This window comes from Lampris incognitus, chromosome 14 (assembly GCF_029633865.1).
Source record: "Lampris incognitus isolate fLamInc1 chromosome 14, fLamInc1.hap2, whole genome shotgun sequence".
NCBI lineage: Eukaryota > Metazoa > Chordata > Actinopteri > Lampriformes > Lampridae > Lampris > Lampris incognitus.
This window is the reverse complement of record NC_079224.1, coordinates 10259939-10284652: the sequence shown is the minus strand read 5'-3', so window position 1 is coordinate 10284652 and position 24714 is coordinate 10259939. Positions and strand designations below refer to the sequence as shown.

Here is a 24714-nt window from a genome sequence, read left to right as displayed (position 1 = left end):
AGGGCAGATGGTCTCGGGAGCCCTTCCTCCCCTTGTCCTTCCCTTTTGTTTTGAGCTTCCCCACTGCTGTCTTCTCTGGGGTGAGGAGGTCATAGAGAGGCCTTGCGATTCGGGAGAAGTTAGGTATGTAGGGCCGGTAATACGAGATGAATCCCAGCATCTTCCTGAGCTCTCCGATGGTCGTTGGTTCTCTCTCCTTCAGTGCCTGGACCGGGGCCACATCAGCGGGGTCCATTGTGTATCCATCCTTGGTCACAAGCCTTCCCAGGAACCTTACTTGGTTTTTGAAGAGTTCACATTTTCTTGCCGTCAGCTTGATTCCATGGCTTCTGTAGCGGTGCAGTACTCTTCTCAGGTGCTGGAGGTGTTCGTCGAATGTGGTTGAGTGGACCAGGTTGTCATCTAAATACGGCTGACAAATGTCGTCCCTCAGCCCAATCAAACATTCCTCCACGGACCTCTGGAACTCTGCTGGTGCTGAGGACAGTCCGAAGGGAATTCTCACCCATTCATATAATCCCCACGGGGTGATGAATGCAGTCAGTGGGCGGCTGGACTCCTCAAGAAACCCCTGGTGATATGCCTTCCCCTGATCCAAGACAGAAAACCAGGCACTCCCCTTCAGGCTGTCGAGCATATCCTGGATGCGTGGTATTGGATGGCGGTCTGGGATGGACCTCTTGTTCAACTCACGGTAGTCACAGCAGAGGCGGAGGCTCCCATCCTTTTTCCGCACACACACGATTGGGCTTGAGTAGGGTGATTTTGACTTAGTTATCCAGCCTCTGTTCAGTAAATCCTCGAGGTATTCCTTCACTTCTTTATGAAGAGGCTTTGGGACTGATGTTTATGTCCGCTTCACTGGTGTGGTGTCACTCAGGCGGATCTTGAGCTGGAGTGATGGAATAGTCCCCACATCATGGTCATCGCGTGCGAACACACTACCCTCCTCCTGCAGTAGCTCTCTCACCTGCAGTTGTTGTTCAGGTGTCAGGTGGTTCAGAGGGACAGGCGGGTCCCATAGATCTTCCTCCTGGTGTTCCGTCTTGACATCACCTGGCCCTTTCAGCTTTGTTGTGTCTCTAATCACACGTCTTCGTTCTGTACCTGTTGTGGAGGTCCCTGGGATGACTGGGTTCACTGTACTAGTCCCATCCACATCCAACGGCTTCACGGCGGCAGGGTAGATGGCTCTAGTTCTTTGGGTCTGCCCCAGGGGAGTCCGTGGCAGCAGTGTGATGTCATGAGCTGTGACGTTAGTCACTGGGACAGCGATGCGTGACCAGGTTCCCTTCTGTAAACATACAATGTTTTCATCCACCTTCAGGCCCTCTGGCCACTTTGGGTTCACATTAGGCTCAAAGAGGACGTTCTGGTCTGCTTGGAGGGGCCCTGCTCTAACACCACACTTAACAGTCTTTGTCTGGCCTGCCGGAATAGTCATGCTTTCTCGGCCCACTTTAACCATCCCCTCACCTTCCATATCATCTCGGCTCTTTATCAGCTTCACGAGGACTTCAGCCTTCTTGTAGTCAACCGCGAACGCAATGCTTAGTGCCTTTGTGATTACACTTGATGGCTGTCCAGCTCCAGACTCTAACAGGTGTTCAATTACATTGTAACCGATGATCGGTTCTTCTGCGGTGCCCTGGTGTGTGGTTACTAGTATTGGCACAGTGAGTTCCATTGGTAGGGTCTGAGTGGTGCTATTCGGTGCTAACTGGACAGTCACTTCCACCCATCCAGAGAAAGGAATGGTTGTCTGGTTTGCTGCTTTACCAGTCAGGGTGCCAGGGCCAAGGATCTCTTCTGTGCTTCTCACCTTGGTGTGTGGGAGATGTTTTCTCCTCCATTCTTCACTGATTAGGCAGACCTGCGACCCGGTATCCCACAATGCCTGTGTGGCTACACCATCAATGTAACAGTTTATCATGTATTTCTTTCCAATTAGGTTCAGCAGCTGTGACTGGCGTTTTGAGGAGATATGACTCACTGTGGGTGCTTGCTGTTCCCGCCCTGCCTCGTCTCGCTGTCGGGCAGACACTCTGGCTTCTAGTAGCTGAATACTGTCGTCGATGAGCTTGCTGGTGACAGTACAGCTAGATGTGTCTACCTGCTCCGATTTTTCAGGCCTCTGAGCTGTACACCCTCTTGAAAGATGGCCACTCTGTCCGCATTTGAAACAGTGGTTGCACTGGTCGCCCCTTTCACTGTCTTGACAGGCTTTGCATCCGCGCTTCCTCACAGGCTGCTGCTGACGAGAAGGTCTTTGGCCAGAGGAGTGGTTCATGGCTTTTCTCATCTGTTCCATTTCTCCTTTCAGCTGTTGGATTATCTCGTAGAACGCAGACTCCTTTTGGTTCCCTGCCTGTGTCTTAAGGGCTTTCACACTCGCGGATGTTGATGGCGACGACTCCTGACCCCCGACCACTGCAGCTTCCGCTCCTAGATACTGATGTGCCTCAGCTCGCACTTCCCGCACTCTGGTTTCCTTACTGTGGGAGCTCTTCTTGAATTTCCGCTGTCTCTCTGACTCGAAACTTGCGGCCTCTATCATCTTAACAATGAGAACGTCATCAGTAGTTGCTTGATCATCGAGATAGCTCTTGAGCTGATATTTTACCTGGTCACTCACTAGCCCAGTTCCCACAGCTCTTAGGAACTTCTTCTGTATCAGTTCAGGGCTGTATTGTTCATCAGAGCCAGGCTCTCTCGCTGCTGCTAAGAGTCTCTCTTTACATGCTATGGCTCGGAACAGGAAGTTCTGTGGTGACTCCTGACTGTCCTGTGTGATTTTGATTAGTCGGTGATATAGGTCCACAGAGCTATCCTCTTTGAAATGGCCTTTCAGAATGGTCCTCAGCTGAGGGAGGGTGAGTTCGGTTTTGATCTCTAACAAGTCATGGAGAGTCAGCCCAGGGCTGATGGCTCGGATTACAGCCTCTATTATCTCCAACTCGCTGTGGCCTTTTCTCACCCCCATATCAATCTGATGCGTAAGATTTATATAAGACAACTTGTCTATCTGCCCCCGTTCTCCTATTTGGCCATTTATCTTAAAGTCTCTGCGTATGGTCACTTCAGGGGGTTGGATTACTGACGGGATTGGGTTTGAAGGTTGACTAGGTCTACTGGGTTCTTTAAGAGTTAGTTTCTCACTGAGGCGTGATATCTCTTCCTCAAGCGCTTTTGTGGATGCAGTAAAGCTGGACTGTAAGGCCTGATATTGTTCATGTAAGCTTGCCAATTCAGCAGCATCCTTGTTAGTACTGTCTGCACCTGCACCAGTATGTGACTCCGCCCCTCTCTGCTTCATTTCACTAGAGAGGTCCACTAGTCTGGACAGAAACTGACGTGCTACCTCTTCATCCTCCTTCTCAATTGCTTCATCCACAGTTTCACTAATAAGTCTGATCAGCGCATGCCTCTTTGTCTGGTTTTCAGTGGGGACTTTAGCAGTAACACACACCTCTTTTAACTGGTCCAGCCCTAACTGCAGGAGGGTCTCACTCAGCCTGTCTTGCAGTTGCTCAAGCTCCAGTTCCATTGTTGGTCACGTGTTCTCACTCCGCTCCCCACTTCTTCTCCTGACAATGGTGGCAATGGCGCTGATCCCGGGTTTCGGCACCAATATTTGTAGCACACTTAATAAGAATGACACTTACAAGGGCTGGTGTTTTTGTTGTTTTACTCCATCTGTCAAATAGACATTACAGAGGACACGTTTTCAGAGCATGGCTAACTATACGAACGGCAACACTCATCTGACTACTCTACCCGAATGCCCCAGAGTGCACCGCGGGAGCCAGCACTACGTCACACAGGCTAGAAGCAATTAACCTGCAGTGCCCTCCTGTGGCGAGAACCGGCTATCACAACAACACAGCAGACAATTCTCCTCTTTACTAGTAGTGAGTGGTCAATGAAGGTAAGTATATAAAATAAAAAATAGATGGGGGGCTACTAAATCCCAAGTACCCCACATTATACTATATACTATATACTACTTATATACTATTGCCATGAACATTACAGGCGATGCAAAGCAAAACGCATTGCTGCTATTAGCAGGAGAGCGGTGCATGACCTTTATGACACGCTAGCAGCAGAGGCTGACAAGTTTGCTGAGGCAAAGCAGAAGCTAGGAAAGTACTTCACACCTAAAGAGAATGTGCAATACCAAGTGTACATGTTAAGAAAGGCAGTGCAACAGCCAGGTGAACATTTAGACACATACTGTACAAGACTACGTATGCTAGCGAAGAATTGGGAATTTAACGACATCGACATGGAGATTAAAGTGCAGCTGATTCAAAGTTGCTCTTCAACGAGGCTTACTGTACATTTTTATAGACATTTTTGGAATTTGTTAAAGGATCCATTCCTTTATATGTTACATGAAGTAACTGAAATTATGACGTTTCCTTCAACCACGAAACAGGGTGTAATAACTTTAATTTCCAAGCCTGTCAAGGACTCCAAACTACTAGACAATCTCAGACCAATCACATTACCAAATAACGATTACAAATGTTTAACTCTTATTCATGCCAATAGGTTAAAAAAGAACTTAAATAAAATTATAAGTGATTCCTAATCGGGCTTCATGAAGGGCAGATCCATTCACAACAATATTCGCTTAGTACTCAAGCTTTTAGATTACAGACATTTAATAGAAAATTATGGTTTTATTTTATTTCTTGACTTTTGCAGGGCATTTGATTCAATTGGGCACCCTTTTCTTTTCCATTGTTTAAAGTTATTAGGTTTTGGGGATAAATTGCGAAACATAATAGAATCTCTTTATGAAAATACAAATAGTTCAGTCTCTACGAGGTTGCACATCACCCCAATTTACGATCAAACGTGGGGTTAAACAGGGCTGTCCCATTTCTCCATTTCTCTTTATAATAGCCACAGAAATGCTTTCCGTCTTAATAAAAAATTCTGACATTGCCCCGTTAGATGCTCCTGGAACACCAGCCAGTATTAGCCAGTTAATGGATGATACAACCATCTTAATGAAGCAGTTAACTGAAATCCCAAAGACACTACAACTGATTGTCACTCTCTAAAGCCTCTGGTCTAAAACTAAATTTGAATAAGTGCGAGTTAATGCCGATTCATCAAAGTCATTTAATGGAGGCATACAACATTCCAATACTTGGGCATACATAGTATATCCAAAGATCCACCTGAAAGTGAAAATACGAATGTGTGGAAAATGATTGATCAATGCCAAATTAGACTTAGCTCATGGTTACTGAGAGACATTAGCTTATTGGGTCGAATCTTTTTAACTAAAATGGAAAGTATCTGAAAGTGCATCTACCCAGTATACTCAATTGCTATCCCTAATAGAGCTATTAAAAAAATCAATCAGGTTAATTTTGATTACATTTGGAAGAGGAAAATTCATTAAGAGAGCAGAGATGACCAAAGAATTTAACGATGGAGGCCTACAAGCTCTCTATTTTGATTTTATGAACGGAATCCTGAAAATCAATTGGTTGAAATCGTTTCTGAATAACAAACAACTTTTGGTACCATATTCCAAGAGAAATGTTCCAAGAAATTGGGAGGTATAGAATTCTTACTCAAATGTGATTTCACTATTCAAAGACATCCAGTTATATCATAACTTTTTCACCAACAGGTCCTTTTGTAATGGAAACTTTTGTACAATTATAATGTCACCCCTCACAAAACTCTGATATGGATTAATAGATACATCACGGTTAAAAACAAGTCGCTGTACAACAAGAACTGGATGGAGAAAGGTATTTGGTTGGTGATTCACTTAGTTGATAGCAGTGGCAGTATCTTGTCATATGAGGATTTCTGCCTTAAATGTGATTTGATTGGCACTTGTAACAAATTCATATCCATAACTAAAGCAATCCTCAATTCTATCTTGTTTGATTAATGGAATCTTAACCGACCCCACTCTTATCACCCCATGTCTTCCAAATCTTTTAGGCGGAGGCTGTGATTTTAATTGAATCAAGCTCCCAATCAAAACAATCAGGAATATGTTTGATTACATCTCTTACCCTATTATATGTTAAAGAAACTGAATCTCACAACATTCAAAATGTACCATTCAAAAGTTACGGACTAAATATTTGAAATTCCCCATAACTCCAAAAGCAAAGGAAATCCAATTCAAAATTCTGAATGGAGTGTATCCATCTAGTGATTTGTTATGACAGTGATTTGGAATCAAAACTAATAATTATGTATTCTGTGATGATATTGAAACGATTGATCATTTATTTTTCCACTGGACCTTTATGGATTGATACACATGACTGGTTGTTCCCAAAAGTGTTTGAACTTGGAAACTTCTCTCACAAGGACATTATTTATGGACTTGTCATGGACAACAAAGAAGATGACCTTCTGGTTAACACCATTCTCACCCTTGGAAAATGTTATACAAATAAGTCAAAGTATATGAAACTGAAGCCTAAGTTTTGTGCGTTTCATAATGAATTTCTTTATTTTTATTTTAGTATTCTTTGCCATGCTGGACTGTGTTGTCTCTTTAAATCTATCTCTTAAGTGGAACAATGTGTGATTAAAGAATATGATATTGTGTTAGACAAGTCACTGTGTACCCAACTGTGAGCTTTGTCTGATCCTTACCAGCCAGGTTATGGATATCAGGAACGTGACGTTCAAACCCTTCATACTACTTGTTGTGAGCCATACGGATAGGATGATGACAGCAACCTCTCTAATGTATAGGCAGGCAGACAGGCAGGCAGGGAGGTAGGTAGGTAAACATATCTATTGAGTAGCACAAAACATAGAAATATAAAAGTGAACCTATATAGAGAGCATATAGTATAACTGTAAGATGTGCAGAGTATAGAATAAAATACAAATAAGACTAAATACACAGATGTAAAAAATAGGAAATGAGTATATAAATAAAGTAAAAGGTACTAAATACAATTAAGAGTGTGCAGCGGGTATATTGTGATTATTGCACATATTGCTACACATAATCCCCATTACTAACAGTGTGAAATTGTATAGGGATAATGGTATCATTACCTTGATCATGTTTTGATAGATTAAACCACAAGTCGTTGCAGCAGGTGGGAACGTTTTGTTTTCCTTTATCTTTAATACTTATATTGGACAATGGTACAAAGAGCAGCATGTGGTGCTGGGTACTGATTTAGGGAGCTCCCCTGTAGGCACAACTTGAATGATGCATGTGTACACAAGCAAACAATTTCAAAATAAAAACATTGGACATACAGACGGAAGGTTGACAAGTTTAAGGAAAACCCTGTATGCGTGACCCCTACAGTGAGGGGGTCCGGGGGATCTGTTATGCTGTGGGGGGCATTTTCCTGGCATGGTTTGGCTCCACTTGTCCTGTTAGAGGGAAGGGTCACTGCAAATCAATACAAAGTTATTCTGAGTGATCACCTTTATCCTCTGATGAGACATTTCTATCCTGATGGGAGTGGTGTCTTCCAGGATGACAATGCCCCCATCCACAGGGCATGAGGGGTCACTGGATGGTTTGATGACGATGAAAATGATGTGAATCACATGCTATGGCCTTCACAGTCACCAGATCTCAACCCAACTGAACACTGATGGGAGGTTTTGGACCGACGTGTTCAGACAGCGCTTTCCACCACCATCATCAAAACACCAAATGAGGGAATATCTTCTGGAAGAATGGTGTCCATCCCTTCAGTAGAGTTCAGAGAATTGTAGAATCTATGACAAGGAGCATTGAAGCTGTTCTGGAGGCTCGTGGTGGCCCAACACCTTATACTAAGACACTTTATGTTGGTTTTAACTTTCATTGGTCACCCATCTGTATATATCAGCTTTTAAACACAAGATTTAGTCCTATGATGTAAGACTGGCCATACCACCATCAATGTAGATATTGTCTGAGCTGTCCCAGATCTAAGACAGCTCAGACAATATCTACATAGACACATTTTAGGTTGGAAATCAGAGAACCATGTCTTTAACAGCCAAGTTGTAGCCTTAAGATGGCTTTAAGTCTAGACACGGAGTTTGGATAAAACTGGCTGAAAAGTGGTTGGAACAGTGAACGTTCAGTAGACGTCTCCATCTGAGAACACACAGTCCCCCTGTGTGTTGTCAGTGAAGAGGGCCATCAGCAAATGGACAACACAGAGGTCACCTCACCATGTCCTCACTCTGGGAGTAGACAGACTGGACATCCTTGTTCTTTGTTTTGGTCCTTAAAATACTCCTCAGTTGCTCTTTATGGTGGCAAACTTTGTGATGAAAAGAAAATAGTCAGTCTTGTCTCTCTAAGTAAGTTTAATTCACAGAAAATTACACTTACGTGGACTCAGTCTCGCCAAGGCCACAGTGAGCCTCGAGCATTAGTTACATGATTTTTTTAATAGGGTGAGACAAACAACTTGCCTGTCAGGATGTCATCAGCCCATGTCCTCTCGAGCCAACATCTCAACCCAATCTTGACTAGAAATGAGTACAAGACTCAAGAAGTTACCTACACTAATTTGAGCAGCCATATCACAAGAAAACAACTGTTGACATTTGGGAAAAATTTACACCGAATGCTCAAAATCCATCGAAAACACAACATAGTCCTCAGTAACATTAAACAATGAGTAAATGATGAAACAATGAATGGATAAAAGCATTAAAAAATATAAAGGTAAAATATAAAAAAAGAATACAACAATATAAAATACACAAGCTAATGCAGAAATATAGAAGTGAGTATGTGGCAATAGGAAGAACAGAACATTGTCGCAACACCCCCTGTGGTGACAAGTTTCAGCTTGGCGAGTCATTCAGCGCACTTCACAAATTGGAAATCAAGCTTTCACAGTGATACAAACATCTTCATCATTGTCGTGATCCAGATAAGGAGGTATCCAGTCAGGGACTGTACAGGTCATGGTCAGATGGGTTAAAATCATCGTTATCTTTTCCAAAAAGATGTGAGCAGGAAAGGATAACATATTGGATTCTAACCACGGCATCAATCATGCTCGTGATGGCTGACCTTAAACAAGGTGTGACACAACACATTATTCCAATAGCAAGAAGACCTATGGTACAGCCTAAAGCTTTCTTTGCAAAAAGTGCCCCCCATGCATCAAACTTGTTATCAGACCAATCGAGGCTCCACATGCTGTGGCCCACATTTTGCTTCATCTCATTTGCCAATTCACCTAGTTTGCCCATGGCTTTAGTGAAAGTGCGGTGTTGTTGGGAATGAAGGTACAACAAATGTCGCCAAACATTGCAAACACCTCCCTTTTCTGCCAATATCATGTCTAAGGTAAGTCGGTTGCATGCACCTGTTCCCCTAATGAGCGCAATGCATCTCCCGTATAATTAATGAGTCATTGTTGATTATAATAAAGATAATTGATCCAGTCGAAATTTTTATTGATCGTGCTACACCAGAAGATAGTGGATTCAAACCCTGCTGCCACCTGATTACTGGCTTTAAATTCAGTGGGTATTGCTCTGGGCACTCCGATGCCGTCTATCCAAACCTTAGGGTCTTGTGTATATTCTCATTTTTGGACATGATTGTGCTGTTTTGGGGTGCCGTCATGGTCAGCTAGTGTGATGTGCTCTATATGGACAGAAAAGCTTCTATTTGACAGGTAAGACTTGAGCCATTCTAGGTCAGTACCTTTAATGCCTACACACATCACATCATGCCATTTTGAAATCAGGATCCTTGTCATCTCATTGGTTGGCACAGGCAGCAGAGTTAAAGGCTCTGACTGAGGCCTGCAAATTGGCAAACGATAAAACAGTCAACATCTATACCAATTTCAGGTATGCACATGGTGTGGTACACGATTTTTGTACTCTGTGAATACAGAGAATATCTAACAGCATCAGGCAAACCTATAACCCACCATGAACTAGTGTCAGATCTGCTAGACATGGTGCTGTTACCAAAAGTAACATATGTTGACATACACTCACCGGCCACTTTATTAGGCACACCTGTCCAACTGCTCGTTAACGCAAATTTCTAATCAGCCAATCACATGGCAGCAACTCAATGCATTTAGGCATGTAGACATGGTCAAGACGATCTGCTGCAGTTCAAACCGAGCATCAGAATGGGGAAGAAAGGTGATTTAAGTGACTTTGAGCGTGGCATGGTTGTTGGTGCCAGACGGGCTGGTCTGAGTATTTCAGAAACTGCTGATCTACTGGCATTTTCACGCACAACCATCTCTAGGGTTTACAGGGAATGGTCCGAAAAAGAGAAAATATCCAGTGAGCAGCAGTTCAGTGGGCGAAAATGCCTTGTTGATGCCGGAGGTCAGAGAAGAATGGCTAGACTGATTCGAGCTGATAGAAAGGCAACAGTAACTCAAATAACCACTCATTGCAACCGAGGTATGCAGAAGAGCATCTCTGAACGCACAACAAATCGAACCTTGAGGCAGATGGGCTACAGCAGCAGAAGACCACACCGGGTGCCACTCCTGTCAGCTAAGAACAGGAAACTGAGGCTACAATTCGCACAGGCTCACCAAAATTGGACAATAGAAGATTGGAAAAACGTTGCCTGGTCTGATGAGTCTCGATTTCTGCTGCGACATTCAGATGGTAGGGTCAGAATTTGGCGTCAACAACATGATAGCATGGATCCATCCTGCCTTGTATCAACGGTTCAGGCTGGTGGTGGTGGTGTAATGGTGTGGGGGATATTTTCTTGGCACACTTTGGGCCCCTTAGTACCAATTGAGCATCGTGTCAACGCCACAGCCTACCTGAGTATTGTTGCTGACCATGTCCATCCCTTTATGACCAGTGTTCCCATCTTCTGATGGCTACTTCCAGCAGGATAACGCGCCATGTCATAAAGCTCGAATCATCTCAGACTGGTTTCTTGAACATGACAATGAGTTCACTGTACTCAAATGGCCTCCACAGTCACCAGATCTAAATCCAATAGAGCACCTTTGAGATGTGGTGGACCGGGAGATTCGCATCATGGATGTGCAGCCGACAAATCTGCAGCAACTACGTGATGCTATCATGTCAATATGGACCAAACTCTCTGAGGAATGTTTCCAGTACCTTGTTGAATCTATGCCACGAAGGATTAAGGCAGTTCTGTAGGCAAAAAGGCGTCCAACCCGGTACTAGCAAGGTGTACCTAATAAAGTGGCCAGTGAGTGTAAATGACTATAAATAATTAAGTTGAATAGTCAGTTAACTTCTTTCTGCAGTGAGCTGTGAGGCCTCTCACCTTTGTGGATCACAGCGTGTCGTCTGAGATGCCATTCTGAGCTGAAACCATTTCCACAATCCAAGCACCTGAATGGCGTGTCCCTTGAATGAGTCGTCACATGTCTTTTAAAACTTGACTTATGGGTAAACATTTTCCCGCACATGGTGCATCTGAATGGCTTCTCCCCTGTATGAGTCCTTATGTGCCTTTTAAAACTTGACTTATGGGTAAACATATTCCCGCACGTGGTGCACCTGAATGGTTTCTCCCCTGTATGAGTCCTTACGTGCGTTTGAAAATTTGACTTATGGGTAAACATTTTTCCGCATGTGGTGCATCTGAATGGCTTCTCCCCTGTATGAGTCCTTACATGCATTTGTAAACTTGTCTTCCGCGTAAACATTTTCCCGCATGTAGCGCATATGAATGGCTTCTCCCCCGTATGTGTCCTTATGTGGATTTTAAAATTTGACTTATGGGTAAACATTTTCCCGCACATGGTGCATCTGAATGGCTTCTCCCCTGTATGACTCCTTTCGTGTATTCGTAAATTTGACTTCTGGGTAAACGTTTTCCCGCATGTGGTGCATCTGAATGGCTTCTCCCCTGTATGAGTCCTTACATGCATTTGGAATTGTGACTTCCAAGTAAACATTTTCCCACATGTGGCACATCTGAATGGCTTCTCCCCTGTGTGAGTCCTTATGTGCCTTTGAAAACTTGATTTCTGGGTAAACATTTTTCCGCACGTGGTGCATCTGAATGGCTTCAGCCATGTATGAGTCCTTACGTGCCTTTGTAAACTTGACTTCTGGGTAAACATTTTCCCGCACGTGGTGCATCTGAAGGGCTTCTCCCCTGTATGAGTCCTTATGTGCCTTTGAAAACTTGACTCATGGGTAAACATTTTCCTGCACGTGGTGCATCTGAATGGCTTCTCCCCTGCATGAGTCCTTGTATGCCTCTCCATGTTGTACTTACAGGTAAAATCTCTCCCACAAGTGGTGCATTTGAAAGGCTTTTCCCCTGTGTGAAATGTCATGTGAATTCTAAAAACTTCCAAATTATAAAGCACTTTCCCACAAATCTTGCACTTGTTGTAGGGATTTTTGTGAGGTTTCAGCCTTGCTTTCCGATTTGAATCCGCTTCCTCACAGTTTTGACGACTGTAAGTATGGTCAGCTTCACTCTTAATTACATGACAACAGTTAGAGAGGGTGTGGTGGTCACTTGCTGGTTCTGATATTAAAAAGTTGTCTTCTTTGGCATCCAGTTCTATCCGTTCAAATGAAGTGACAGCTGGGGGCTCAGTGTCTCCCTCTGTCTGAGATTGGTGGAGTTGTGAGGGCAGAGGCTGACCTTTACCATCATCATTTCCATCACAAAGAGGGGTAAATATGGACTCAGAGGTATCAGCTACATCCTGCAATGGAAGCTGGTATTCCTGTGGACTGATCCAGAGTTCCTGTTGTTCCTCCTTGATCAGACTGGGGCTCCCCTCCTGCTCATGACACTGCTGATCAGATAACTGTACAAAGTCTGAAAAGAAGTGAATACAAAAATCAATGCTGTTATTTGCATCTACAGATATATGTTAAATTTGATTCAGCATACCTAATTCAAGTTTGGTCGTACAGGCACACCCTGTTTACGCATCTTATGCAAACCTAAACTAGGTGTAGCTTCCCCCTATTGACAGAATTTTTACCAGATATTATACACAGGGGAAGCTACACCTAATCTGTATGGTTTACCTAAGATGCATAAACAGGATGTACCAGTATGGCCTATTGTTTGTATGATTAACTCAGTGACCTTTAACATCGCTAAGTTTCTTGCATCTATTCTGAATTCATTGGTAGGCAGTAATGAACATCGCATTCAGAAAACTATGGATTTTGTGGATAAGGTGAAGGACATCATTATGGAGAGGGATGAAACAATGGTCTCTTATGATGTTAAGTCTCTCTTCACATGCATTCCTGTTGATTATGCAGTGGAGGTAGTCCATATGATACTACAAAACGACCCCACCCTTAGCAATAGCACCACCCTTAACACTGATCGAGTATGTCTGCTCCTGAAGCTGTCTTCAGTCCACGTACTTCACATACAGGGGGCAGTACTATAGGCAGAGGCATGGGTGTGCTATGGGTTTCCTAGTCTCACATATAGTGGCCAACTTGTACATGGAGTAAATGGAAAGGAGGGCTCTGATGTCCTATCCGGGGACACCACATAGCCATTAGTTCAGACTTATGGATGACACCTGGGTTAAAGTTAAATCTCTGGATGTACCACATTTCACCAACCACATTAACTTCGTGGACAACCACAAGTTCACCAGGGAGGATGTAGGAAAACGACAGGTTAGCCTTCATAGATTGTGAAATTGCAATTGGTGATGGGGAACATTTAATTATTGATATTTACCATAAACCAACACATACTGATCAGTACCTAAGGTTTGGCTCTCATCATTCACTGGAGCACAAACTAGGAATCATCAGGATGCTGAACCACTGAGCTGACAATGTCCCCACCAATACAGTGGCCGGGGAAGGGGAGAAATTCCACATTAAACATCCCCAGGTTAAGTGTGCTTATCCTAACTGGGCATTTGTCAAAGCCAGGAACATGCCCAAACAGTGCACCAGCCAATCGAAGAGAGGAGAAGGACCACAGCTGTCTTAAGTATAAACCAGTGGTGATTCTGTATGTGGTGGGAGTGTCGGAAAAGTTGTGATGCATATTTTCCAAACATCGCGTCTCAGTTGCTATCAAAGCCCTTAACAAGGTGCACCAGAAGTTGGACCACCCCAAGGATCGGGTCCCCCAGCACAAACAGAGCAATATAGAGTACGCTGTTAAATGCCAAGAGGATTGCCATGACTTGTACATTGGGGAAACTAAACAGACGCTGGCCAAGAGAATGGTACAACACTAAGTTAAACACTTTCTACTTTGCCTTTCGTTTTCCGCATTCAGGAACTTTTGCCCCCCCCTTTTTTTTTTGTACTAGTCAGGAGAAAATGTATCTCTTTCAGTTTTGCAATATCGTCCTTGGAATCTGCAGTACAGTTTAACAGGGGTGTACCATAATTCTCAGTTTTGCAAATTTTTCCACAGTTTCAGGTTATACACTTTCAAGTCTCTACCTATAAGGTAATTTCTTTTTTTTAGTATTATGTCACAATTTTCTCTATCATGTTTTTCTCTTAATGTATGAAGGATACGAGAAATAACCAAAAGAAAAGCCCTATTTTTGTTTTGTAAGGCACAAAAAAAGATTTACTTTTTACAAGAGACACATTCATGTCAAAGAGATGAAATATTTTGGCGCAATCAAGTGGGGTGGAAAAGCTCTTTTTTTGTCATGGTTCTAATCATTCAGGGGGGCATTATGATCTTATTTGATCGCAGCTTTAATGGATCTATTATTGAAACACAACTTTCTTCTGACGGCAGATGGATTTTAACCATTATTCCAATGTTTATGGTTATAAAAGGACCACTCTAAATAACATACTCCTTCAACAGTTGTCTACCAATATACTCACTCCAAAAAATAGATTTCCTTCAGCCACACTCATTATTGGCGGTGACTTCAATGAGGCTCCAGATTTGTATGTTGACAGATCTCCCCCAAGAGGCAGAACAAGTAACTTAAACTTAGTTATTAATGATTTTTGTAGTCATCTATTATTATTAGATGCTTTTAGATTTGTACATCCAAACTCATCTGATTCATTTACATGGTTCAAGGCTAACTTATCTCAGAAATCTCGCATCGATCTTTGGCTTATCTCTGGTTCTCTGGCACCCTCCTTATGCTCAAGCAATATCTCTCCTGCTCCCCTAGCGGACCATGCTGGAAATGATCTTGTCCTATCCAATGCAAAAATCCAGTAAACAAATAATTCAGGATACTGGAAACTTAATTCTTCTTTCCTTCAACAATCATCCTATTGTTTAGGCATTAAAATACAAACACCTTCATTACCAGGAATGATATCTCCTCTATTTCTAAATGGGAATTGTTTAAAGTTGAATGTAGAAAAAATTCCATCAAATTTGGCAAACAATATTCAAAAACTAAAATGACAAGAAATGCTAAAATTGTAAAGGAAATAAATTATATTTTAAATATACCACTTTCTAATGATGAAGATAAAATAAAATCACATTCTTTACAAGAGCTGAATACGCTTTATATTGAAAAAGCAAAAGGGGCATTTATCAGATCAAGGTCAAAATGGATGGAAATTTGGGGAAAAAAAACTTTTTTAGTTTGGAAAAAAGATGTGGGGGAACTAAATATATTTCTTCATTATATGTCAATAACACTCTTACTACTGATGAGGGAAGAATCTCTACTTTTATTTCTAATTATCAAAAATTATTTACTTCTTCTTTTGACCCTCAATCTTGCAGCTCCTTCTTTGATAAAGCTTGCTGATTTATTCCTAAAATAACTCAAGAAAGTATTGAACTTTGTGTAAGTCCTTTAACCGATGATTAACTTGATGCTGAATGTCCCTTCCAACAAAAGCCCTGGACCTGAATTTTACAAAACTTTCTGGGAGGACATTAAAGATATGATTTTGGCTGTCTGAGAGCTAATTGAATCAATGAAACAAGGCCTTATTGTTCCAATCCCTAAGCCAAACAAAGTTAGTTTGTATGTAGATAATTGGCGTCCAATATCATTATTAAACTCGGATTATAAATTGTTCGCTTCCCTGTATGCTAAAAGACCGAAACCATGTCTGAACGAAATTATATCACCAACGCAATATGGGTTTATGAAGGACAGACACATAAGTAATTATATTCGTTTAATCCTAGATTTATTAGCTTATTCTGATTTAATTAATGAAGAAGCAGTTATACTTTGAAAAAGATTTTTGCAAAGCCTTCGACACTGTGGAACATCTATTCATAAGTGAAGCTTGACTTCATTTTGGCTTTGGGGAAAATGTAAAAAAAAATGGTTCACACGCTCTATGAAAATATCAGTAGCAGTGTCTCAGTACTTCACCTCACTTTGATGGTAAACGAGGTATCGGATAAGGGTGTCCGATATTTCCGTTTTTATTTCTAATTGCTGTCGAACTTATTCACCTATACACTGTATATTGTACAAGTATTGAAGGTATAAAAATAGGAGAAAATAACTTAATAATTAGTCAACTGGCTGATGACACCTGTTTCTTTTTAAAGAATGACGATAAAGCACTGGTCACATTGGATGGCTGCGCTAATTCGCGTTTGCAGCAGTCTCACCCAGTACTAGTGTTGGAAGATGGCGGCGCAAATTCACATTTGCTGCGGCCTCACACAGTACCGTCCATGTAGTGTCTTTGTCCACATCTAAGTCTTGTCTCCATTTGATGGCTGTGAGAGCTGGCACAGGATTGGCTGGGAGAGGGGGGTAGGCTAAGCTAACTGCTAGCCCTTGCAGACTGCTGGTTCCAACATTCATCCTGGCTGGCGTTCATTCCCTTGGACAGTGATTGTTTTGTTTAGTTTTGATATACACTATATGTACAAAAGTATTGGGACACCTGGCCATTACACCTACAGGAGCTTTTATGACATCCCATTGTAAACCCATAGGCATTAATATAGAGTTGATCCCCCCTTTGCAGCTATAACAGGCTGACTCTTTTTGGGAAGGCTTGGAGTGTGTTTGTGGGAATTTTTGCCCATTCATCCAGAAGAGCATTTGTGAGGTCAGGCACTGGTGTCGGACGAGAAGACCTGGCTCGCAACCTCCATTCTAGTTCATCCCACTATGCACCTCAGCACTCGTTGAACCCGCTGTGTGACTTTACGTGTTCTGCCACTTCGTGGCTGAGTTGCTGTTGTTCCTAAACGCTTCCACTTTTCAATAATACCACTTACAGTTGACCGTGGAATATCTAGCGGGGAAGAAATTACACAAACTGACTTATTGCAAAGGTGGCATCCTATGACAGTACCACGCTTGAATTCAGTGAGCTCTTCAGAACGACCCATTCTTTCACAAATGTTTGTAAATGCAGACTGCATGGCTAGCTGCTTGATTTTGTACACCTGTGGCAATGGGTCTAAATGAAACACCTGAATACAAGGATTAAGAGGTGTGTCCCAATACTTTTGTACATACAGTGCATGTGTTAGTGTGTTCTTTAATTTTTGGATTTGTTTTTGTCTTTGTGTCTTACTGTTGTGGGCTGGGGGAAACGGCATTTCGTTTCATTTCATGTACGCAAGTGCGTGAAGTAAGATGACAAATAAAAGTGTTCCTGATTCCTAGAGGCTTTAAAGAAATTCTCTAAGTCCTCAGGCCTTACCATTATACAGAGTAAGTGCAAAATTTTAACAGTACATAATTCTGATAAGACTTCAATAAGTGGTAAAGATGTAAAAAAAATCAGTACGATATCTTGGTATCATGAAAAATAAGTCAGCGCCTGATAGAGTATCTGCCAATTTCTCACCCAAGATAGAAAATAAGTCTTAACTGCTGGTTGCAAAGAGACCTTACCATACAGAGCTGTGTGCTTCTGTCAAAGGCAGAGGTATCTCAAGAATAATATACCCTGCCATCTCACTTTATGTTGATCCAAAGACATGTGCAGCCATTGATTCTCTCCTGTTTACCTTTATATGGAAAAACAAAACTGAGTATGTTAAAAGAAAAACATGTATTAGAAGACTCTGAAGAGGGCTTTAATGCATCTCATCTCATCTTCAGCCACTTTCTCGGGGTTGGGTCGTGGTGGCAGCCAGCTAAGTAGGGCACTCCCGGCGTCCCTCTCCCCAGCAACACCCTCCGGCTCCTCCTGGGAGAGTCCAAGGCGTTTCCACACCAGATTGGACATTTAGTCCCTCCAGCGAGTTCTGGGTCTACCCCGGGGTCTCCTTCCAGTTGGCCGTCCCCGGTAAACCTTCAAAAGAAGGTGCCCAGGAGGCATCCTAATCAGATGCCCAAACCATCTCAACTGGCTCCTTTAGATGCAAAGGAGCAGCGCGGCTCTACTCCAAGCTCCCTCTGGATGTCCGAGCTCCTCACCCTATCTCTAAGGCTGAGCCCAGACACCCTACGGAGGAAACTCATTTCAGCCGCTTGTATCCGTGATCTCACCCTTTCACTCACTACCCAAAGCTCGTGACCATAGGCGAGGATCGGAACGAAGATTGACTGGTAAATTGAGAGCTTTGCCTCCCGGCTTAGCTCCTTCTTCGCCACAACAGTCCAGTACAACGTCCGCATTACTGCTGATGCTGCACCGATCCGCCTGTCAATCTCCTGCTCCATCCTACCCTCACTCGTGAACAAGACCCCGAGATACTTGAACTCCTTCACTTGAGGCAACAACTCATCCCCAACCTGGAGGGAGCAATCCACCATTTTCAAGTAGCGAACCATGGCCTCAGACTTGGAGGTGCTGACTCTCATCGCAGCCATTTCACACTCAGCTGCAAACCGCCCCAGTGCACGCTGGAGGTCGCGTTCTGATGAAGCCAACAAAACTACATCATCTGCGAAGAGCAGAGATGCAATTCTGAGGTTCCCAAAACGGACACACTCCTCGCCTCGAGATCCTGTCCATGGATACCACAAACATAATTGGAGACAAGGGACAACCTTGGCAGAGTCCGACACCCACTGAAAACATGTTTGACTTTGTGCCAAGAATGCGGACACAGCTCTCACTTTGGTTATACAAGGACTGGATGGCTTGTAGCAACTGCCCCGGTACCCCATACTCTCGCAGGACTCCCCACAGAGTGCCCCGGGGTACACGGGCATAAGCCTTCTCCAAGTCCACAAAACACACAGAGATTGGCTGGTCAAACTCCCATGTCCCTCTCAGCACTTCCGCAAGGGTAAAGAGTTGGTCCATTATTCCACGGCCAGGACAAAATCTGCATTGTTCCTCCTGGATCTGAGGTTCGACAATCGGTCGGAGCCTCCTTTCGAGCACCCTAGAGTAGACTTTCGGAAGGCTGAGCAATGTGATGCCCCGATAATTGGAGCACACCCTCTGGTCCCCCTTTTTGAATATGGGAACCACCACCCATCTGCCACTCCACAGGTACTGTCCCCGACCTCCACGCGATGGTGAAGAGGCGTGCCAACCAAGACAGCCCAACAATGTCCAGCACCTTCAACATCTCAGGATGAATCTCACCCACACCCGGCGCCTTGCCACTGAGGAACTTTTTAACTACCTCAGAGACCTCTGCCAGGGATATGGGTGGGGCTTCCCCTGAGTCTTCAGACTCTACCTCCTCCACTGAGGACATGTTAGTCGGGTTCAGGAGCTTGTCAAAGTGTTCTTTCCACCGCTCGACAACATCCCCAGTCCGGGTCAACCGTTCCCCTCCCTAGCTGAACACAGCCTGAGTCAAGCCCTGCTTCCCCTTCCTGAGTCGCCGGATGGTTTGCCAGAACTTTCTTGAGGCCAAGCAAAAGTCCCCCTTCATTGCCTCGCCAAACTCCTCCCACACCTGAGTTTTTGCTTTCGCAACTGCTGAAGCGGCAGCCCTTTTGGCCTCCCGGTACCTGTCTGCTGCTTCAGGAGACCCCTGGGTCAACCAAGTCCAAAAGGCCTCCTTCTTTAGCCTGACGGCCTCCCTCACCACCGGTGTCCACCAGCAGGTTCTTGGGTTGCTGCCTCGACAGGCACTGATGACCTTTTGACCACAACTTCTGCCTGCCGCATCTACAATAGAGGCTTTGAACATGGCCCACTCAGACTCCATGTCCCCAGCCTCCCCCGGGATACACGAGAACTTCTTCCGGAGGTGGGAGTTGAAGACCTCACGGACAGGGGCCTCCACTAGATGTTCCCAGTTCACCCTCACTACACGTTTGGGTTAGACTTTAATGCATTAGACTTTCAAACAATCAATCATATTTTCAAGGTAAATTGGATTAAGCAATGTTTATCTACAAATAATTGTCAATGGTTTTATATTCCCAATTTATTATTTGATAAGTGTGGTGGCCTAAGATTTCTATTATCTTGTAATTACAAGTGTAATAAATTGCCTCTCAAGCTCACCAATTTTCACAAACAATCTCTTGAAGTTTGGATGATTGCTTTCGAACATAACTTTTCTCCACATTCATGCATAATATGAAACAATCAGCATGTATTGTTTCTAAACATGTCCAGATATATAAAAGAATGGATGGATGAGGGTATAGTCTTTGTTTTAATTTACTCACTGAGAGAGGCAACCTCTACTGATATGAAGATTTTGTTCAGATGAAGGGTATGAATATTTCTCGAAAAGCATATAACAATGTTATAAAAAGTATATCACCAAAGTTACTGTTTCTCATCAAAAGTGCATTAATATATGGCCCTTTGAGTGGAGAAATTCCCGAACTCTCAATTGGTGGAAAAACCTGTCAGATCCTCCGTGTAATAATCGACGGATCAGAAAAATACTGACCTCAGATCGGAGTTATTGTCCCAAATCGACTCTTTTATGGAAACTACGTTTTCCAGAAATCTTAGCAGAGAAAGGTTGATCAGACCTTAAAAATTCCTCATTCCAAGTAAAATAAAATAAGTTCACATGAAGGTATTACATAGATACTAGCCTTGTAATAAATTACTGCATAGATTTAAAGAAGATATTTCTCCAGTGTGCTCCTTTTGCAAAACAGAAATTGAATCTATTTCCCATTTATGCTATGAATGTACTTACTCTCAAGAGTTCTGGGTTGAAGATGCTCTGTTGGTTTTTCTAAGCTTTAACAGACTGACACCATTGAGGACATTGTCTTGTTTCTGAACTGTAATAAAGACTCAATATCCACTAACAATTCTCTCAAGCTTATCTGTCTTGTCGGCAAATAGCACATACATAAGGCTAAAGTGCTTCAGATCACACCTAATATCCGACTGTTTTGTGTTGAACTACAACATCTCTTTGACTCCATTTCCAAGACAACAATGAACAAAAACAGCTATTAAGACCGCTCAAATAATAGGGAAAATACTTGGTAATAAATATATATATATACACTCACTGGCCACTTTATTAGGTACACCTTCCTAGTACCGGGTTGGACCCCCTTTTGCCTTCAGAACTGCCTTAATCCTTCGTGGCATAGATTCAACAAGGTACTGGAAACATTCCTCAGAGAGTTTGGTCCATATTGACAAGATAGCATCACGCAGTTGCTGCAGATTTGTCGACTGCACATCCATGATGCGAATCTCCCAGTCCACCACATCCCAAAGGTGCTCTATTGGATTGAGATCTGGTGACTGTGGAGGCCATTTGAGTACAGTGAACTCATTGTCATGTTCAAGAAACCAGTCTGAGATGATTCGAGCTTTATGACATGGCGCGTTATCCTGCTGGAAGTCGCCATCAGAAGATGGGAACACTGTGGTCATAAAGGGATGGACATGGTCAGCAACAATATTCAGGTAGGCTGTGGTGTTGACACGATGCTCAATTGGTACTAAGGGACCCAAAGTGTGCCAAGAAAATATCCCCCACACCATTACACCACCACCACCAGCCTGAACCGTTGATACAAGGCAGGATGGATCCATGCTTTCATGTTGTTGACGCCAAATTCTGACCCTACCATCCGAATGTCGCAGCAGAAATCGAGACTCATCAGACCAGGCAACGTTTTTCCAATCTTCTATTGTCCAATTTTGGTGAGCCTGTGCGAATTGTAGCCTCGGTTTCTTGTTCTTAGCTGACAGGAGTGGCACCCGGTGTGGTCTTCTGCTGCTGTAGCCCATCTGCCTCAAGGTTCGACGTGTTGTGCGTTCAGAGATGCTCTTCTGCATACCTCGGTTGTAATGAGTGGTTATTTGAGTTACTGTTGCCTTTCTATCAGCTCGAACCAGTCTGGCCATTCTCCTCTGACCTCTGGCATCAACAAGGCATTTTCGCCCACAGAACTGCCGCTCACTGGATATTTTCTCTTTTTCGGACCATTCTCTGTAAACCCTAGAGATGGTTGTGCGTGAAAATGCCAGTAGATCAGCAGTTTCTGAAATACTCAGACCAGCCCGTCTGGCACCAACAACCATGCCACGCTCAAAGTCACTTAAATCACTTTTCTCCCCCATTCTGATGCTCGGTTTGAACTGCAGCAGATCGTCTTGACCATGTCTACATGCCTAAATGCATTGAGTTGCTGCCATGCGATTGGCTGATTAGAAATTTGCGTTAACGAGCAGTTGGACAGGTGTGCCTAATAAAGTGGCCGGTGAGTGTATATATAAGCTTGAATCTCTCTCGTACATTCTGATGCTGACAGTATTGTTTTTTGTTTTACTTTTTCTTTCTTTTAATAGATTTGTTGTTGATGTCTTATGTATAAACACAAGATGTTAAAGTTGACCAGTTCCCCACGTGTTAAATTGACTGACGTATTTCTCTGTATAATGTGTTGAAATGTGTTCAATGAAAATTTAATAAAGATTTGTTAAAAAAAAAGAAGACGAAGAAGAAGAAACAACTAGTCACAGAGATCTGTGTTAATTCCTGGAGCAAATAAACAATAAAATCAAAGTGAAAGAAGGAATGCAAGAATGTTTTGATTATGGGTGGCACACACGGAAACTTGATTTTACCAACCTATTCTGTGTAACGTGATCCTGGGCTTCAACACCATGTCCAGCAGTCTCCTCTGTCGATCTCTCTCGTCCTCATACTCCTCTATCGTCCTCTCGAAAGCTCCTACTATCTCCTCAGCTGCTGCTGTTAGTCGCTCGACGACGAACGATCTCAGGTTTGTTCTGGACATGGTAAACTCAACGGGGAAGTAAAACCAGTTGAACTCCAGCGGCACAATGTCGCGTAACTCTTTTTTTTCTTCTTCTTCTACTACTTCTTCTTCTTCTTCCAAACCCTCTTCCCCGCCTCTATTCCTCTGCTAACCCTCTCCCATTGCGTTTCTCCTCCTCCTCCTCCTCCTTCTTCTTCTTCTTCTGTTCTTCTTCTTCTTCTTCATCATCTTCATCTTCTTCTTCGCCTTGGCTCCTTACCGCCACCAGCTGGTATGGAGTGTAAACCAGAATGTCTATACCCCCCCCCCAAAAAAACCCACCTCAAAACGTCTTAATTAAATTAGTTACTCTAAGAAATTCAAACAAGTGTTTATAACACTCAGTTGAATTCTTCTGTAGAATATTTTCTAAATTACATTGTACTTTTATTTTCCTGAGACTGAGTCACACACCTTCGTTCTGCCTCAAATTTCTGACACTATAACATAACATGCTCTATTGTCTCGTCTTGCCCACAGTAGTCACATCTATCTGTATTGTGTTTAGCTATTTTGAAAATTGTATTGTTTAGTCCAGTGTGTCCAAATCTGAGTCTTGAAATTATTGTCTCATCTCTCCTGTTCCTTCCTGCACACCCCATTTCTCCCACTTTCCTTTGACCTGTGTATCCTTTCCCCTCTGCCTCCTATTGCTTTTGCCACCTTTCCTTCAAACTGTGCTTAATAATGCTCTTTATTTCTGTCTCGCTTAAAGTAACTACCAAATCAATGCGAGTATGTTTTGTAGCCTTCTTTTTAACCTTATCTGCTATTTCATTTCCCTCAATGCCAATGTGTGCCGGTACCCATAAAAATGATATTGTAAGACCCATCATTTGAATTCTATGTAATGTTTGTTGTACCTCTATTAAAATATATAGTCTTCTGTCTGGAATCAGGAATCAGGGACACTATTTCTCATTTCACCTCATGTACTTGCGCACATGAAGTGAAACAAAATGCCGTTTCCCCCAGCCCACAGCGGTGCAACATACAGACAAAAACATATTTAAGACCTACAAGAACACACATTAAAACCAACACTTATACCCCCCCCCAAAAAAAAAAATGTACAAGGGAACAAATGCCAGCCAGGATGACTGTCGGAACAGCCGGTCTGCATGGGCTAGTAGTTAGCCCAGCCTGCCCCAATTACAACACTTTTCCCTCACATGCTCTTTGTAGTCTTCAACTCTGTGCTCACCTCCACATTTGGGACGCTTCTGCTTTCCTTTGCAAACTGCTGCTACTTACCTATTTCTCTGGCATTTGTAACAATGAAGTAGAGGAGGGATATAGGGCCTAACTGGAAAGTTCAAATACCAGATTTTAACTTTTTCAGGAATTACAGACTCCTGAAACTCCAGAAGCACAGACAAGCTATCAACTCTTTCGCCATTAACTGTTTTCAGCAATCTCTTTATTCTGCTCACCTCGCCCCCACAAATACTCCGCTTGAGTCTTTCTAAATCTTCACCCACAGGAATACTTATCACTCCCCGTGTCACTCTACTTTCACAGCAAAGCCTTCTTTCACTTATCATTTTATTGCAAATACATTCAATATCCAAGGCTTTGTTTTTCTGTTCTTACCGTTTTGCGTTAACAGTTTTCCATCTCTCAAACTCTTAGAGATTTCCACCTCTCCTAGCTT

At 43.0% G+C, this 24714-nt stretch overlaps 1 protein-coding gene across 1 annotated transcript; it reads right to left on the bottom strand.

Annotated features, from left to right (window-relative positions):
- Nucleotides 1-11231: 11231 nt before the first annotated feature.
- Nucleotides 11232-23039, bottom strand: LOC130124307 (gastrula zinc finger protein XlCGF57.1-like). Its single transcript, XM_056293768.1, has 2 exons — nucleotides 22871-23039; nucleotides 11232-12793 (listed from the first exon to the last, which is right to left on the bottom strand). The coding sequence occupies exons 1-2, from the start codon at nucleotides 23037-23039 to the stop codon at nucleotides 11232-11234; spliced, it is 1731 nt and encodes a 576-aa protein (XP_056149743.1).
- Between the last annotated feature and the right edge of the window lie 1675 nt (nucleotides 23040-24714).